The sequence below is a fragment of the Chionomys nivalis genome, chromosome 6, assembly GCF_950005125.1.
Source record: "Chionomys nivalis chromosome 6, mChiNiv1.1, whole genome shotgun sequence".
Taxonomy (NCBI): domain Eukaryota; kingdom Metazoa; phylum Chordata; class Mammalia; order Rodentia; family Cricetidae; genus Chionomys; species Chionomys nivalis.
In genome coordinates this window covers 5,534,567-5,552,276 of record NC_080091.1, presented here as the reverse complement: position 1 = coordinate 5,552,276, position 17,710 = coordinate 5,534,567, and the positions used below count along the sequence as shown (strand labels likewise).

At 55.6% G+C, this 17,710-nt stretch overlaps 1 protein-coding gene across 2 annotated transcripts; it reads left to right on the top strand.

Moving 5' to 3' along the window:
- LOC130876542 (small glutamine-rich tetratricopeptide repeat-containing protein alpha) lies at positions 1-16,387 on the top strand. 2 transcript variants are annotated; one of them, XM_057773139.1, is made up of 12 exons: positions 1-59; positions 7,290-7,424; positions 8,493-8,599; positions 8,735-8,819; positions 10,025-10,124; positions 10,565-10,669; positions 11,569-11,707; positions 12,053-12,115; positions 12,672-12,709; positions 13,620-13,709; positions 13,824-13,943; positions 14,494-16,387. In XM_057773139.1, exons 2-11 carry the CDS (start codon positions 7,325-7,327, stop codon positions 13,939-13,941), a joined length of 945 nt encoding a protein of 314 aa, XP_057629122.1. In that variant the 5' UTR covers positions 1-59; positions 7,290-7,324; the 3' UTR covers positions 13,942-13,943; positions 14,494-16,387. The 2 variants fall into 2 exon arrangements, with proteins under 2 accessions (XP_057629122.1, XP_057629121.1); XM_057773138.1 differs by having other exon boundaries at positions 8,732-8,819.
- Positions 16,388-17,710: the final 1,323 nt, after the last annotated feature.

Below are 17,710 nucleotides of genomic sequence, written 5' to 3'. Positions count from 1 at the left end.
GCCGCGCCGCGGTGCGCAGGCGCAGCCGACGGTGGGTCGGGGCTTCGGTCGACTGAGAGGTGAGTCGGGGGTCTCCGCCGTGCCCCGGGGCCGTGGGGGTCCGTGGCTCGGGATGCGCAGCGCTCGGGAGATCCTAAGATGAAGGTGGTTCGGGCTTCGAACTTCTGCGCCCCGCCGGTCACGTGAGCGGGCGGCGCAGTGGAGAAACTGAGTCAGGCGGCGTCCACCGTAGCGCTTTCTCAGGAAGAGGCCGGCGTTTGGGTGTGGGGGCCACGTCAGCATCCTCGGGGTTCCCTCGGGGCCAGGATGTCATCCCCGCTTCGCCGCTCGCCACCCTGGTGACCTTGCTCAGCCTCAGTTTCCCCTCGTAGACCGCGGACGCCGTCACTGCTGTCCGCGCGGGCGGTGTTGGTGCTCTGCGCTCGCCGAGGTGGGTGAGGGTGGGGGGCGTGCCTGCCGGGCTCGCCCGCTCTGAGCAGCGGTAAGGCAGTGCTGCTGCCACACTTGCCGTCGCGTCAGCGCTGTGGAGGCTGAGGCAGGAGGATCGGCGTGAGTTCCTGCCAGCCAGGACTGTATATTTTCACTCAAAGACACGGAAACGACAACCAAAAACCGTCGCGCCGACTAGTACAGCTGCTTGCTCCAAAACCTATGATCCGATATTGCATTTTAGGGAGTGAGGCGGTTGGATCACTGCGAGTTCAGGTCCAGCCTGGGCTACCTAGAGACTTTCAAGGCCCAGCCTGGACTACGCAAGAAGTTATGTGGACCACAATGTGAGACCAGCTCAGTTTGTTGGGCAGTGTTTATGTATCCCTGGCTGTCCTCGACCTCAGTGAGTGGACAAGGCTGGCCTCGGATTCCCGCCTCTGCCCGGGATTAAAGTGTAGCGCCACACCCGGCATCATAATTCATTTTTTTTTTTTTTTTTTTTTTTTTTGGTTTTTCGAGACAGGGTTTCTCTGTGGCTTTGGAGCCTGTCCTGGAACTAGCTCTTGTAGACCAGGCTGGTCTCGAACTCACAGAGATCCGCCTACCTCTGCCTCCCGAGTGCTGGGATTAAAGGCGTGCGCCACCACCGCCAGGCTCATAATTCATTTTTGAAAAGGATGTTTCAGCCGGGCGGTGGTGGCGCACGCCTTTAATCCCAGCACTTGGGAGGCAGAGGCAGGCGGATGTCTGTGAGTTCGAGACCAGCCTGGTCTACAAGAGCTAGTTCCAGAACCACAGAGAAACCCTGTCTCGAAAAACCCAAAAAAATAAAAAAAATAAAAAAAAAAAGGACGTTAACGTAGCCAGTAGTTTAGGTGTAAACAGGGTTTGCTGGCTGTCCTCCCAGCATGCATGTGTGCTAATGATGAAGCATGCCTATGATTCCAGCTCTCAGGAGGCAGACACTGGAGGATTGCCTTAAATTTGAGGCCAGCCTGGGCTATATACTTAGCGCTAGTGTTAAAACCCTAGTCCGGTCGCTCCTCACCACTGAGGCCTCTGCGCAGATTACGTGGGTCCCAAGATTGTGTGTGCACTCAGTTTTGCAAGGTAAAGGATTTCCACTGGACTCTATCCTGGAGCGGTGCCATTGGCTGAGCTGTGGCCAAGCCCTTCCTGTAGCTCTGTTTAGAGACGGGGTCTCCCTCACCCCAGGCCCTCTCCAGACCCGAGAAGCTGCCACACTGACCTTTGGCTTGTGGACTTGTTGCGGCTGGGAGGTCTTTAGCCCAGGCTAGCTTTCTCTGGCAGTGTCCTGCAGCCTGCTACATGCTGGGTGACAGACAGCTTGGGTTGAGGCCTGGCTGGAGTTGGAGGACAAGCCTTGCCTGTCCAGAGTGTTCCCAGGGATCCCGTAGAGCACGCTGTGCGCGTAAGTTAGCACGGGAAAGTTCTGATCCTGCCAAGGTCTTGAGCCAAGCATTATCCTAGTGCTTCCTGGCAGGGAGCATGCCTCCGGCCCACATCACAAACCCGCCACCCTGCCAGCGTCCTGCTCTGTGTTTCTTGGTCCTCGTGTGGGAATCAGCTCCACATTTTCATATTTTTATATTTGAAACAGGAGTTCAGATAGCCCAGGCTGCCCTCAGACTGTAGGAGAATGCCCTTGAACCTGGCCTTCCTGCCTCTGCCTCCACCTCCCAAGTGCTGGGAGGATGCGAGTGCGCCACATGCTCTACTGTTTATTGTTTTTCATTGTTTTAAAGATTGGTTTTTAATTGTGCACACATTTGTGGGTGTGTGCACATGCATGCAGTGCCCATGGAGGCCAGAAGAGGGCATCAGATCATCCGTAGCTGGGGTTCAGGCCCCTGTGAGTGGCTTATCTGGGTGCTGAGAACTGACCATCCGCAACACTGCCCCTACGCGGTGTTGTCCCTGCCACCTGCATTGTTCTTTGAGGATGGCGCCCAGCTGGCTTTGAACTTATAGCAGCCTCCTGCAATCTTGCGTATGCTGGGATCACAACCCTGGCTCTGTTATGTTTCTTTTTCTTTTTTAAAAGCTTTATTTATTATGTATACAACATTTTGCCTCCATGTATGCCTGCACACCAGAAGGGGTCACCAGATCTCATTACAGATGGTTGTGAGCCACCATGGGGTTGCTGGGAATTGGAGTCAGGACCTCTGGAAGAGCAGCCAGTGCTCTTAACCTCTGAGTCATCTCTCCAGCCCCTCTGTTAGGTTTCTGTAATAAAACCAATAGCCGAAGAAGGGGGGCTGTGCTCCCCAAGAGACTGGATTTCATGGCTTGGAGATAGGCCCTCACTCTCAGGTTGCCACCTTGTGTGGATGCCACCTGGAGCTCGGGCCTAGAAGACAGCTGACAACTGTCCAGGGTGCTCTGGGGTGCACAGCCCAAGATGAGGTCTGAGGCTACCTCAGGTTTCAGGTGGGGGTAGAACTTGTAGGTGCAGACCTATGGGACAGGGGCTGCCCTTGAGTTTTGGGAAGTTTGGGATGCACAGCAGCTGTGCTCGCAGGGCCTGCCTGACGCCTAGACAGTGCTCATGTGTGCTGCGATGCCTGCTTGCTCTGCAGGCGAGCACGGCTGTGCTTCGGGGAGCCGCTGTGGGTAGTGAGGTTGGGCAGGACCTGTGTAGGGCTCAGAGGTGACACCCTTCATTTTTCCTGGACAGGAGCGTAGGTAACGGGGGACTCTAGTGAGCTCTGCTATGCTGGGTGTGGGTTTAGTTCATTTGAGACAGGGTCTTACTGGCTGGTCTGGAACCCAGCAAGACCCAGCCATCCTCCTGTCTCCACTCATGCCCTGGCACCAGGTAACCCACACATATGACCACAACCAGCCATTAGGTGGGTGCCGGGGATCTGAACTCAGGTTCTTCCACTTGTTCAGCGGGTGCTATTACCCACTCAGCCACCCTAGGTTTGGGTTTGGTTCTGAGATGAAGGGGTGAGCAGGCACGGCGTTGTGCACGGGTGTGTTGGTCCTGGGCGGGCTGGGTCCCGTGCTGCACACTCATAGTGTTGTTGCCATGGGGGAGAGTGGTGTGGAGACGGCACTTAGAGCACCCTGGGACTATGTCCTGGATGGTGGGCAGCTATACTCAACGTTACACTGTTCCGGAGAAATGGGCCTTTGAGAGCCTTGTTCCTCAGCCAGAACCTTCCCCAACCTTCCACGCCCGGGATGTGAGAAATGGGGCCTCACTGCCGCATAGGAAGGCCAATGGCTGTGGGGAGGGAACCCGTGGTCTAAAGCGACCCTGACTCTCAGCTGGGTGGGGGGGGGCTTGTTTGTCGGGACTGGCGCTGAGGGCCGAGTGACAGGAATACTCGACATCCCAGGCAGCCGTCACCGAGGGACTAAGGCAGACACTGCTACTCCTCTTGGTGACAGGTCCATGTTGTCACAGAGCTGTCTCCTAATCCAGTCATCCTGTACTATGGAGACACCTGTTCTTTGTGGGGCCACCCACTGCACTCCAGGAGGTCACCCTGGAGCAGGCAGGCTCCTGCGGAGGCCCCCGTCCCACCCCAGCCCTGCAGCACAGTGCGTTACCATGCTCAGCTTTTCACACGGACGTTGGGAATTTGAACTTGGGTCCTCACGTTTGCGGAGCAGCAAACACTGCACCCACGGTGCCACCTCCCAGCTGTAGTTTACAATTCTGGGCACGTGTGGGCGCTGTGGAGGAGACAGCTCAGGAGTCAGGCCTCTCTTTCCTCCATGTGGGCCCAGAGATGGTACTTAGTTTACCAGCTTGGTGACAAACTCCGCTACTAAGTCAGTTTGCTGACCCCTGGTCCTATTTTATTCATTTGTTTGTTTTGTGTTTGTATTTCTTGGTTTGTTTTTTTTTTTTTTTTTTTTTTTGGTTTTTCGAGACAGGGTTTCTCTGTGGTTTTGGAGCCTGTCCTGGAACTAGCTCTGTAGATCAGGCTGGTCTCGAACTCACAGAGATCCGCCTGCCTCTGCCTCCCGAGTGCTGGGATTAAAGGCGTGCGCCACCATCGCCCGGCTCTTTCTTGGTTTTTTTAAAGGCAGGCTTTCCCTGGGTAGCCTGGTTGTCCTGGAACTCGCTCTGTAGGCCAGGCTGGCCTTGAACTCTCTGCCTCCCGAGTCTGGGGTTAAAAGCTTGCTTCACCCCTTCACTTATCTATTGAGTCAGAGTCTCGTCATAGCCCAGGCCAGCATAGAATGTGCTGTCCTCAGACCTCAGCTCCAGAGTGCTAGGATGGGAAGTAGCTTTCCCGTGCCTGATGGGCAGGCATGGAGTGGGTGTGTGGATTCCAGGCTCCCCTTGGGACAAGCCAGAGGTCCTGCTCGGCCTTAGCTTTCTGCCGTGCACAGCCTACCACTGTCATGTGGTCCCTGGTTTGTGTCCCTAATGGCCCATTTGTCCTTAGAGTCAGACCCTAAGCCTAGGTCTGAGCCGGCTGTGTTAAACACAGCCACCTCTCTCCCCTGGTGCTGGTAAGAGGAGAAAGGGTCCTTTTCAGGTGAGGGGACGTCCCAGAGCCTGGATGGCTTCTTCTGAGTCGGGGTGACTATTGCCACCTCTGTCTTCACACAGTGGCCCCCTTTGGGGGATCTCAGACATCTTCGTCATGTTAGTGTTTTGTGACTAGGGCTCCAGGCTTTGTATATGCTAGGCAAGAGCTTGGAGCTGAGCAGAACCCCTGCAGAGTTTAAAGGTGTGTGTGTCCCCATCCATTCATCCCTCCAGCAGAGGGGGTCAGATCATCTCCCCAGCCCCCATATTTATTTAGTTATCTTGAAGCAGAGACTCCCTGTTGGCTATGGCTGGCCTCTGCCTCCTCAGTGCTGGGAATAATAGCGTGAGCCATGACTTTCAATCCCTGACCTCTGGTCTACTCAGACTGACCTTGAACACGTCATTCTCCTGCCTCAGCCACAGGGGTACCAGGATCACAGGCTAGTGGTCTCTGCCCTAAATCTTTCCCTGAATCAGGACCCACTCTGGCCTCACTTTAACCTGGTCACCTCTACAAAGACCCGGTCTTCAAAGGCAGTCAGTCATACTTGGGCTCTGGGGTTCAGGGGTCTGTGTAGAGGTGAGGGGGGAAGTGTATCTGCTTGTGGGTTCTGTGGCCCCAGTGCCAGCCTGGGAGCAGGCCCCCCACCGTGCTGTTTTAATGTCTCAGTCTTCAATCCAGATTGACCCTGCCCCTTTTAGATCATGGTCTGAGGCTGCCTTCTAGAATGTTCATGGCAAAGTGCCAATCACTGTGGTGCAGCCAGCATGTGTGTCCTCAGGCCGGGGTGTCTGTGTCCAGCAGGCATATGTGGAGTGCCTGGCCAGTGGCCAGCACCCACCACTGCTAAGAGCATCCCTTGTGTCGGGTCAGGGTGAAGGTCATGGCAGAAGGGACCAGTGTATGCTGGGGGAGGGAAGGTTGGCCAGCCCTGCCCTTGTGGTCGTGGTGAGTGGAAAAGAGAGATGGCGTAGAAAGGTCAGGCATGGCCAGCAGTGGCTTCTCAGACAGGAGCTGCCCAGCCTGTTGAGACGGGCAGGCACAGGGCTCCTAGGCACAAGGGACACCTTGTGAGCCTGCAGAGGGATATGTCCCACACTGCCTCCTCCATTCCAGGATCTGGGTCCTCCCTTCTTACACACCGGCAGGCCTGCTGGCGCCACTTTCAGTGACACATGAGGAAACTGAGGCTCGGGGTACTGAGCTGGTCCCTGGGGGCCCCACAGTGCTATCAGTCTGGGTCTGTGCAGAGGGGTCGTGACATCGGAACAAGTGTGGGCCCTGCTCTGGCCGAGGACTGTCCGTGGTGGTGCAGTGGCTGTGAGGTTTTTGTCTACCCCACTTGACAGGTGTAGGAACTGAGAGGTCAGCAGGGCAACCAGCTCATTGGCTTTGAGGGTCACATGGCCTTTCCATTATTTGCAGGGCTATCATGTGATCACACGCCAAGTGCCAGACTCTAGCCAGCTTCTGTCCTGGACTGGAGACCACAAGTCTGAACTTTCATGGCAGAGCCACATGCCCCAGCTATCTTCCTTCCTGCCCTCCTCACCTCTGGGCTGCTGTTGCCCTGGTCTCTGCTTGTAGCCCTGTTGTGTGGTGTCTGCTGTGGTGCTACACCCTCTTTGAGGATTTCTGTCAGTACTGCCATGCTCGCGGCTCCCTACAGAGATGTGACCTCAATACCCTACCCCAGGGGACTGAGCTCATTACTGCCTCCAAAGATTCCCTGGGCTGAAGTAGCCCCAAGGTAGTCAGGAATGCCCCATCCTGCGGTCCCTCTGGTGTTCAGAGATGTCCTGGTGTCGCTGTGCAGTGTCACCAGGTGTCTTGGGGACTGGGACGGGTGTGTGTGTGTGTGTGGTCAAGGAACCAGACACCTCACCCTGGGTCCCAGAAAACAGCTGTGCTCACCTGACTCCGGAGGGGCTCTGAAAAGAGTGGTCAGCTGGGCGGTGGTGGCGCACGCCTTTAATCCCAGCACTCGAGAGGCAGAGGCAGGCGGATCTCTGGGAGTTCGAGTCCAGCCTGGTCTACGGAGCTAGTTCCAGGACAGGCTCCAAAGCTACGGAGAAACCCTGTCTCGAAAAATCAGAAAAAAAAAAAAAAAAAGGTGGTCAGGATGACACTTGCCCTGGGCTTGCTCTCCATCCATCCCCAGCACTGTGTCCTGTGAGACAGTCGTTTCCGTGTGGCAGATAGGTCTGTGGCTCCATGCCATGGTGTCACCAACTATGACTAGGACTGGCTGGTGATCTCGAGCAGCTCTGGTAGTGGTCAGCTGCCAGGTCTCCACCCCCAGTCCCACGTTCTACACTTTGACTGTCCCCACAGGTCTGAGCAGGCAGCGTCACCTCAGTAGCCTCGAGATGGACAACAGGAAGCGCCTGGCGTATGCCATCATCCAGTTCCTGCATGGCCAGCTGCGGCATGGCGGGCTCTCGCCTGATGCCCAGGAGAGCCTAGAGGGTAGGTGTGGCTGATGCCCTGCCAGCCTCTGTCCAGAGCCACAATACCCCAACCTATCAACCACAGAAGCGGGAGGCAGCCAGCAAGCATACCCGGCCTGGGCATCTTTTCCTTTCCATGGCTCATGAGGGGAGTGGCAGGTGCCCAGCACCCTACTGGTGCCCAGGGTTCCCTTTGCTGTTCCTTGTGACTGTGGCCCTAATCATCTCCCTGCTGGCAGCCGAGGTTCAACCCCTAGTATGGCTGTCCTTACTGTGTCTCCCAGATGCCAGCATCCAGCATCCTTCCCTCTGCTTCCCCGGTACCATATGTCTCGCAGAGGACAGTGGTTCCTGGGGCAGTTTCCGTGGCTGCTGGGCTCCTGTGTGGACCTCCTTGCTTTCCTCATTGTGTGGCACTGTTCCTGGGGAGATGTGACCAGTGTTTGTCCACTTCAGACAGGGAATGATAAGCCAAATACAGACACCACCACAGCCCAGCTTGTAAGCCAGTGAGGTCACTTACAGGAGCAGAAATGACTCAGACAGCTGTGTCACCAGAGCTCACCCCAGCATGGGTGACAGCTCCCCAGTTGTGGCCCGGAGTGTCCTTTCCTGAGGAGCCCAGCCTGCTTCATCGGTCTGCTCCACAGCAGGGGTACCACCCTGGGGAGACACACACTGTTCCCAGAGGGCCTACCGGGGACGGTCAGGCCAAGCCTCAGCACTGGGACCCCACAGAGGACGTGAGGTCACCCACCTCAGGCCTCCTGTGTGTGCCTCCTGCTGTCAGGCGAGCGTGTCTGAGGCCCACTGAAGGTTACTGAGAAGATAGGTGTAGGTGGTTGGGGTTTTCGGATACATGTTTGAAGACACGTGAATGCTGGGCAGGGGCTCAGTGGGTAGAACATGCAACCTAGCTTGTCTGAAGTCCCGGGTTCAAACCAGGTGTGCTGGTGCACACCTGTTACCAGAACTCGGTGTGGGGCTGGAGGCAAGAGGGCAGCCTTAACTAAGTACCTGTAGGCTCCGGCCCATGCCCGGTAGCCCTACGCTCCAGGGGACAGCTCATCTACCCTCCCATATACAGTTGCCATCCAGTGTCTGGAGACAGCCTTTGGGGTGACAATGGAGGACAGTGACCTAGCTCTCCCCCAGACCCTGCCAGAGATATTTGAAGCAGCTGCTGCCAGCAAGGTGAGCCTGGGCTTTCCCTGATGGCAGTGTGTGGGCATTTGGTACTTTACCCAGGTCACCCGGCTGTCTGACCTGGGTAGCATCCTGCAAGGGCAGGTTTAGTTAGACACAGTGGGATTGTTTTCCCCTTAGCAGGAGACGCCACAGGACCCAAGGGGCCCTGACAGGACACCACCCTCTGAGGAGGACTCCGCTGAGGCAGAGCGCCTCAAAACTGAAGGTAAGGGAGACAGATATCTCATGGGAGCCTCTGCAAGGTGCCAGAGGGAGTGGTCAGTGGGAGGGGCATGGGCACGTTAAAAGTGCCTGTGTGGGCTGGAGAGACGGTGCAGCCTGTGTGGGCTGGAGGGACGGTGCAGCCTGTGTGGGCTGGAGGGACGGTGCAGCATTCAAGCTCGCACTGTCCTTGCAGGGACCTAAGTCGGTTCTCAGTGTCTTTGTCAAGCAGCTAACTCATGCTGGCTCTGTGCACAGCCCCGGGGGATCCATTGGCCTCTGTGGACACTGCACCCGCATGCCCTTACACATACATAATTTGGAATAAAATATGTATTTATCCTAGCATTCAAGAGGCATATCATCTTTGAGTTCAAAATTATCTCAGTCCCCATGGTGCGTTCCAGGCCAGCCAGGAGTTCATTGCAAAACCCTCAAAAACAAAACTTAAATTTTTTAAAATATTTTTTTATTATGTATACATATACAATGTTCTGCCTGCATATCTGCCTCCAGGCCAGGAGGGGGCACTATATTTCATTATATGATGGTTGTGAGCCACCATGTGGTTGCTGGGAATTGAACTCAGGATCACGGGAAGAACAGCCTGTGCTCTTAACTGCTGAGCCATCTCTCCAGCCCTTTTTAATGTATTATAATAATAAAATGGGCGGTGGTGGAGCATGCCTTTACTCCCAGCACTCAGGAAGTGGCGGGGGTGGGGGTGGGGGGTGGGAATAAAACTTAATGATCTGTGTGAACCATGGCTTTCAGGAAAATCCCAAAAAGACACATGCTCAGGTAGACCACAGGCCCTACAGGCAACCATCTGTGGCTCCTAGGAGGTGACTGGTCCCTACCTGTTTTTGGTTCTGTGTGTGAGATACACTTGGCTGGAACATGAGCCTGTGCAGGCCGCATTCTTGTCAAGTGTGCCTGCCATGTACCCAGCACTGCCTCACCTCTCGTTCCAGCACTGGGGTAGAGGCAGGAGGGCCAGGAGTTGCCTATGTTGTAAGTTTGAGGCCAGCCTGGGATACGTGACCCTTTATCTGAAAAGAAGTCCCAGTGTCACCTGGGCGTCGGCTCTCCCTTTTGGAATATTAGCCCAGAGGAGCTAGGGGTTGATGGCAGCACGGGCTAGCCTGTGGCAATGTGGGTCAGCTTGCAGCAGCAAGGGCCAGTCTATGTTCCTCTCTCACTCCGCAGGTAACGAGCAGATGAAGCTGGAGAACTTTGAGGCAGCCGTGCACCTCTATGGCAAAGCCATTGATCTCAACCCCTCCAATGCCGTCTACTTCTGTAACAGGTGCTGGTCTGGCCAGGGGCATGGTTGCAGCTGGGGGGACCTGGGAGGTGTGGACTGTGCTGAACTATGGCTCCAAGTGAAGAGCGAGGGTCAGGTGGTCTCCCAGGGTGTGGGAAGAGTCCGTACTGGTGTCTTTTGAGATGGCATGATTCTCACCTAGGACCCTGAGCTGGGTAAACGCAGCCCTGCACCAGACAGCTGGAGACTCAGATAGCCCGCCCTATTATTTTCCTTTTTATTTTGTCTTTTCATTATGTGGTGCAGAGTCACACATAGCCGTGTGTCCCTGTCAAGGTCTGTGGCAGGCTCTGGAGCCTCTGTGGTCCCAGTGGAGTGGGGTATCATGCCCACCCACCTTCCTGCCACAGACCAGCGCCTAGAGAGGCCTCTGTCCTCTGTGAGGAGGGCCAGAGTGTCTGCTGACTGACCCCTCTCTCCAGAGCTGCAGCCTACAGCAAGCTGGGGAACTACGTGGGGGCTGTGCAGGACTGCGAACGTGCTATTGGCATCGACCCAGGCTACAGCAAAGCCTATGGCCGCATGGGGTAAGTGCAGCTGGTGCTGCGGTGTGTGCCACAGGATCAGGATCATGTTCCTCGAGCCGCTGCGATGCCTGTGCCCTGTGCTCATTGCCAAAGCAGGTGCCTGGGAGCACCTGTCCTTGTGTGCAGTGCAGCCAGGCAGGCCTTCCTGCAGTGAACAAAATGTATGTCGCCATCCTTCTTTTTTTTGTTTTTCTTTTTTTTTAAAGATTGATTTATTTTATTTATTGTGTATACACGGTTCTGTCCACATATCTGCCTGCAGGCCAGAAGAGGGCACCAGATCTCATTCAGATGGTTGTGAGCCACCATGTGGTTGCTGGGAATAGAATTCAGGACCTCTGGAAGAGCAGTCAGTGCTCTTACCCTCCGAACCATCTCTCCAGCACTCACCGCCGCTCCCTCTTTTTAATATCAATTTTTTTTTATTTTTTTATTTTTTTGAGACAGTTTCTCTGTTCTCTGTATAGCCTTGGCTGTCCTGAAATCTCTGTAGACCAGACTGGCCTCAAGCTCTTAGACATCCTCCTGCCTCTGCCTAGTGCCTAGATGTGTGCCATCACTGACCCATCCCTTTGTTCTTTTGGGAGACCAGCCTCAGGCTCTCCAGGTATCCTCAGTAGCATTCTTAGATGTAGGCTAGGGCTTTTTAGAGCCTGTCCTGGAACTCACTCTGTAGACCAGGCTGGCCTCGAACTCACAGAGATCCGCCTGCCCCAGCCTCCTGGTGCTGGACACGTGTCACCTCAGTCTCTCCAGATGAGGAGTGCCCTCTGTGGAGCCCCTGCCCTGTGTGGGTCTCCGCCCTCGTGGTCGCTTCACCCTGGTGCCCTGGCCTGACCCATAAAGGTGCTGAGTCTCATTGGCCTCCTGAAGCTCACCTGATGTGCTCTTGTCTCCAGCCTTGCGCTCTCCAGCCTGAACAAACATGCCGAGGCCGTGGCTTACTATAAGAAGGCCCTGGAGCTGGACCCTGAGAATGACACATACAAGTCCAACCTCAAGATCGCGGAGCTGAAGCTGCGGGAGGCGCCGAGTCCCGTGAGCCTATTCTACAAGAGGGGGTGATGGGAGGCCATGCTGGAGCCCCTGCTCTGGGAGGGCTTTCAGGAACACAGGACAGAATAGGTCATAGAGGAGCTGAGGACCTGGAGCAGGACCCTCCGTGGTCTGTGTGATGGTGATGGGTCTGAAGGTCACAGACAAGGTGGTGGGGTGCAGGCTGTGCAGGGGTTCACAGTGACAGGCAGGCTTGTTGGGGGCTCCTGGCAGGACCCTCCCTGAATGGTGTAGAGCCTCCGAGACCCTGAGGGCTTCGGCCAGTCGTCCTTTCCCCAGAGTGGCCAGGCTGGCTCCAGACACCACTAACTGATGCTTCTCCTTCAGACGGGAGGCGTGGGCAGCCTGGACATTGCCGGCCTGCTGAACAACCCGCATTTCATCACTATGGTAGGTTCACAGCTCAGCCTCCACAGACCAGACCAGGGTTCCTGCCCCAAGCCTACCCCTGTGAGGAGGCTGTGGTGCGTTGTGTCTGTACTGTGGGCACTGCAGCCTCAGCCAGCAGGGATTGTTTGCAGTTCTTGCTGAACGTGTCACTTCTGGGGTGTCTGGCTCTGTGGGCATGCCGTTTGGAGAAGGGACTGGGCCTTGCCGCCGCCCCCCCTCCTGCCAGCCATGTGTGGTCTCCAGAGGGCAAACATGGCTGTTTGGGGTTGAGCAGTGGTTTTCACCTTGGAAGGCTCATCATACCTGGGCATGGTGTGTAGGCCTGAGAGCCAAGCACTGGGATGCTGGGACAGGGAGTTGCACACCCGCTTGTTATGCAGTGACACTGAGAACGTGGTGGGGCTGGGTGTGGCTCTGCGGGAACTGGAGCCCTCCTCAGCCTTGCAAAGGAGGGAACCGGTGTCAAGTCGGAAATCTGCTGGGACTGTCCGTCCTCTGGGGCCAGTGTGGCCCCGGCTTGGCCTCCTCCTAATGCATCTGTCTTCTTCCTCTTCAGGCTTCCAGCTTAATGAACAGTCCCCAGCTGCAGCAGCTGTAAGTGACACTCCCTGCTGTCCTTCCCTGCTTAGAGTGCTGTGTGTGTACGTGACCCAGTGAGGCCAGAAGGGGGGTCAGATCCCCTGGAACTGGAGTTGGAGTTGGTTGTGAGCTGCCGTGTGGGTGCTGGGAACAGAACCCAGGACTTTGATGGGAGCAGCCAGTGTTGTAACTGTGAACCAATTCTCCACCCTCTGTTTTTTAATATGAGAAAGCCAGAGTTGTTGCTTTTGTTTGTTAGTTTGTATTTGTATAAGAGAAATCCAAAGTCTACTTTAGCATTTATGTTTTGAGGCAGGGTCCCACTGTGTAGCTCCAGCTGGGCTGGAGCCCTTGGTGTAAACCAAAACAGCCTTGACCTGTGCTGGATCAAATGCAGCCTTGCTGTCCTAGAGTTCACATGTCATCAGTTTGTCACACAGCTGCTGCACTGCTGCCTGCTTAGCCCTTCAGTCCCCTGGTCCCGTTCTCTCCCCATCTCAGCACCCACAGGTTGACCTCTTGACCCTGTGGGCCAGTTGTGGGCATTTATTTCCCATTATGGCATCGTGTCTGGGTCTCTGTGTCCGTCTCTTGAATGACATAGATCCCTTGGGTCCCCTGGCGCTATGGTGTGGGTCAGAGCCTCCTGTTGAGAGCTGTCAGGAGCCATTTGTTCTGACTGCTGTCTGCCATGCAGCTGTGCGCGAGGTGCTGCTGACTCGTTCTCTATAGGGTGTCCGAGGTCTCCTCCACTTCCTGCCAGCTCCCCACATTGTCAGTCATGGCAAACACTGTGGACTCCGCTTACAGCCTGAGAGGAGGGGGCGCAACTGTGGGAAGGGCCTGCTCACCTGACGAGTTGTCTGTGGGTCCTGGGACAGAGGCAGGGCTGCACAGGCTGTGTACTTAGTCCTTTCTCCTGCAGGATGTCAGGCATGATCTCTGGCGGCCATAACCCCTTGGGCACCCCGGGCAGCAGTTCATCGCAGAGTGACTTGGCTAGCCTCATCCAGGCGTGAGTGCTGCTGTGGGTCTGGGAGGGGGAGGGAGAGGCTGCCGCGGGTGGGAGGGGCAGGCCAGAGGGGGCAGCAGGAAGCGGCGGCACAGTTGGTCTCCTGGGCGTCCACAGGGGCCAGCAATTTGCACAGCAGATGCAGCAGCAGAACCCAGAGTTTGTGGAGCAGATCCGGAGCCAGGTGGTGCGCAGCCGGACACCCAGCGCCAGCCACGAGGAGCAACAGGAGTGACGGTAAAGCCAGCGGTGCTACCTGTGCCGACGGTCGGGCTGTCCTGTCCCTGCTTGGCAGTACCTATGAGAAGTTCCCCGTTTGCTGTCTACATGAGAATTAGTGTCTGTGTCCAGAGCTAACCTTGGGTGTTGGTCCTCAGACCTCCGCCTTTGGGGTATCACTGGCCTGGAGTTTTGTCAGGTTCTCCAGGCTCCCTGTATCTCCAGTTCCCGCGTCACACCGCTGGGTTTGCTGGCTCGTTCCACGCTGCTTGATTATTTATTTGCGTGGCTTCTGGAGACTGAACTCAGGTCCTCAGGTGTGAGAAGTGAGCACTTCATAGACTGAGCCCTTCCCGCAGCTCTCATGTTTAGTTTTGTATTTTGGTTTTTGGTCTCAAGTTGCCAAAGCTGTCCTCAAACTAGAGAACCAGGCAACAGGTGTGTGCCACCATATTCAACTGCTGGTAGTTTCCCTGAAGCCATACTGCACCCGGGTGTCCCCGTCTGGCCTCCTTTGCTGGACCCCTAATCTGGTCCTGGCTTTCACTGCCCTGGCTTCTGTCCACAGCTCATCTGTATGGTGACCCCATCGCTCCTCGGCCTCCTGGTGTTTTAGCATTTCCTCCGTCAGGCTGCCCAGGAGAGACTGGACCTGCGTGTTCAGACGGATCGCCCCGTGTCTCTCTTCATTCCCTATCCCCCACTTCCGTTTTTTGTATTCTTGCCGCCCCCATCCCTTCCCGGAAGAGTCAACCGGACAGCCACACACCAGCACCCTCTCCTTCAGCACCTAAGGAAGCTGCTGGGAGTGCAGGGCAGCACGGGAGCCACGGGTGTGTTCTGGGCCCTTGGGTCCCAAGCCCTACCCTGCCTGGTTTAAAGGGACTTGAATGGTTGACTCTCAGCCCCCTGGGAAGCGTCCACTGCCAGCCCCAGCTAGGTGCCAGCGTTCTGTGCCCACACTTGGGTTGCAGGTCCCAACAGGTGCCCCTGCCTGACTTATCTCAGTGGCCTGTGCCACACAGGCGAGACCTGTGGACTTTTGCCCCACTTGTGGACTGTCCGTGTCTCCTCTTCACAGCCATCAGCAGTCCTGCTCCATCCTCGCCCGGGCAGAAGACATGTTCACCCTGCCCCGTCTGTGCCCTTCTGTCCTCCATCTCATGGGAATTCAGTGTCTTGGGTTGTTGGGCAGTCTGGGGGTGTTGGCCCTGTGCCATGTGCTGAGCCCTGAAACAGCCACCAGAACCATTTTTGTTCAGGGCAGTCTGTACGGTGAGTGAGGCCATGTAGCTGTCCCCACCCCCGCTCTCAGCTCCAGGAGCGGGAGACAAGACCACAGGACAGCTGAGCCAGCAATAGTGTCGGCTCTGCGTGTTGTAGGTAGCCAGTAGGAAGATGGGCCCTGTGGCCAGTGCTGTCCGCTTGCAAGCCGCAGCAGTGCCCATCTGGGCACAGAACTCCTGGGTAATAAAGAGACAAGGGTGATACTTGGCCTCCCGTGTCAGCCTGAATCCCATGGACCTGACAACTAACATACCACCACCACAGCCTGAAGGGTCAGTCTTTCCCCCTGATAACACACCACAGCCTGAAGGGTCAGTCTGTCCACCTGGCACACAGGAGACATGGCAAGGCCCCTCAGATACTGTACACATGGGAAACCGTTGGTTAGAGTTGGACGCAGGCTACTGGTAGGTCCGTGGAAGTGGGGCCTGCACCCATGGGAAGTGGGGTTCCTGCCCTCGGACCTGAGAACCCAGCCTTGCAGCCAGCTACCCTGTCCCTTCCCTGCTATCAGCTTCGCAGGCTACAGGAAACCAAGCCCTGTCAGGGAGGCAGGTGGAGGCCGGCACCCGGCAAGCTCTTGGCTATGGAGGCACAGGCCTTTAGGACCAATCTCTGTGTGTTTCTGAGTGACCGTAGAGAATGGCCTTAGCCTGTTCTGTAGTCTTCAGGGTGAGTAACCCCAGGGCCTGACTGTATGGTCCCCAGTGTTGGTGATCATCTGCCTTGGAGGCCGTGTTTTTGGGGTGCAGTGCTTAGCATTGGAGAGAGACTTGCAGGTGACAACAGACAACGACTTCTGCCTGTCTGCCTGTTACCAAGACAGCCGTTCACATTTGTCATCACAGCCAGCTACTGTGAGAACTTCATGGTGGTGATCCCGGCACTCGGGAGGCAGAGGTCTCTGAGAGTTGGAGACCAGCCTCATCTACAGAGCAAGTTCCAGGACAGCCAGGGTCACACAAAAACCCTGAGTAGGAAATTTAAAATAGGGGTGGGGGGTTCTTTGGTGTGTCCATGCCACAACATGCATGTCCATGCCACAACATGCAATCAGGTGTCTCCTTTCATGTGGCACTCAGTGATGGAACTGGACTCTTCAAATTCGGGGTATGTGCCCTTACCAGGCCAGCCATCGTGGCTAGCCCATCTTCAAGGACACTGATTCACCCATATAAAGATCCTCCTTTTTGACGGGGGGGGGGGGGAGTGGAGTAGAATACGCTCAGAAACAAGCTGTGTGCCCTTGGGTGAAGGTCGTGGCACCGCTTTTAATCCCAGCACTCAGGAGGCAGAGGCAGGTGGATCTCGAGTTTGGGGCCAGTCTGGGCTACAGAGTGAATTACAGGGCAGCCAGGGCTACACACAGAGAGAAAAGGGAAAATGACCGGAGGTTGTGTAGATTTCCCTGTGTCTCCTTCCTGCTGGCAAAATTTATTTTGAAGATTTTGACAAAATTTGTTTTCAGAATTTAAGATCAAACTAGAGAGGTCAACACCGTTCCAATCGTGGCCAGCAGGGGGAGCCCCACGCTGCTGCCTCCAGCCCCCAAGGCTTGCAGCATCGGGCCCTCAGCATGGAGACTACCCTGGTGATCAGCCCCAATGTGAGCCTTGCAGAAACAGGATGAAATGTCCCTGAATCTCAGCTGAGGCCAGCGCTCTGGTGTGGGCCATTCATTCACAAAGTGGGCAGACAGAGCCCTTCCCCGAGGAACTGGAGCTGCAGATGGAGCTGCAAGGGGCTCCCAAACTCCACTGGGTTAGACCTCTTCTCAGGGGTGTCTTGATCCTGCTTCTCCTGTTCCATTCAAGATCCAAACCACAGAACCAGCTTCACTCCTGCCATCGCAACACTAGGAAGACTATCGACAGAAGGATCAGAAGTTCAGGGCCAAAGTGGACTATAGAGCTAGGCCCTGTCTCAAGAATTTAGACAAGAAAGACCGATGATCTGCAAACTTGCTGGTGGCTAGGAGGGGCCTCCCTCTCTCCCACTGCTATGTAAGTTTGGGGATCACAACAACAACAACAAAAAAACAGTCCTGTAACCTTCACTGCAGCCAGATGGTGGTGGTGCACGCCTTTAATCCCAGCTCTCGGGAGGCTGAGGCAGGTGGATCTTTGAATTTGAGGCCAGCCTGGTCTATAAGAGCTAGTTCCAGGACAGGCTTCAAAGCTACAGACAAATCCTGTGTCAGAAAACCAAACAAACAAAAAACAAAACCCTTCACTGCAAACTTCCCTGGTGCTTGTTACAGTCCTACAGACCCACCATGAACTGCTTTCCTTCAGCTACCGCTGCCTTTCCCTGGGATATTGTAGAGGTGTGGTCCTAGCACATTCTCTTGCATACTTTGGGCTCTCTTAACACGATGTCATCGCACACAGTTCAGTCATTTTGATTGCTGCGTGGTTCTGCACTGTATGGACAAACCACGACATTTCTGTCCGCTTATCAATGCTGTTAGGGGTTGGAGTTTGTGGAGGCCAGATGTG

Coding starts and splice junctions, on each gene's coding strand:
- LOC130876542 (XM_057773138.1), top strand. CDS start 7,325: ATGGACAACAGGAAGCGCCTGGCGTATGCCATCATCCAGTTCCTGCAT. Junction 10,670..11,568: donor AAAGCCTATGGCCGCATGGG/GTAAGTGCAGCT, acceptor TCTTGTCTCCAG/CCTTGCGCTCTCCAGCCTGA. Junction 13,710..13,823: donor TTGGCTAGCCTCATCCAGGC/GTGAGTGCTGCT, acceptor GGGCGTCCACAG/GGGCCAGCAATTTGCACAGC.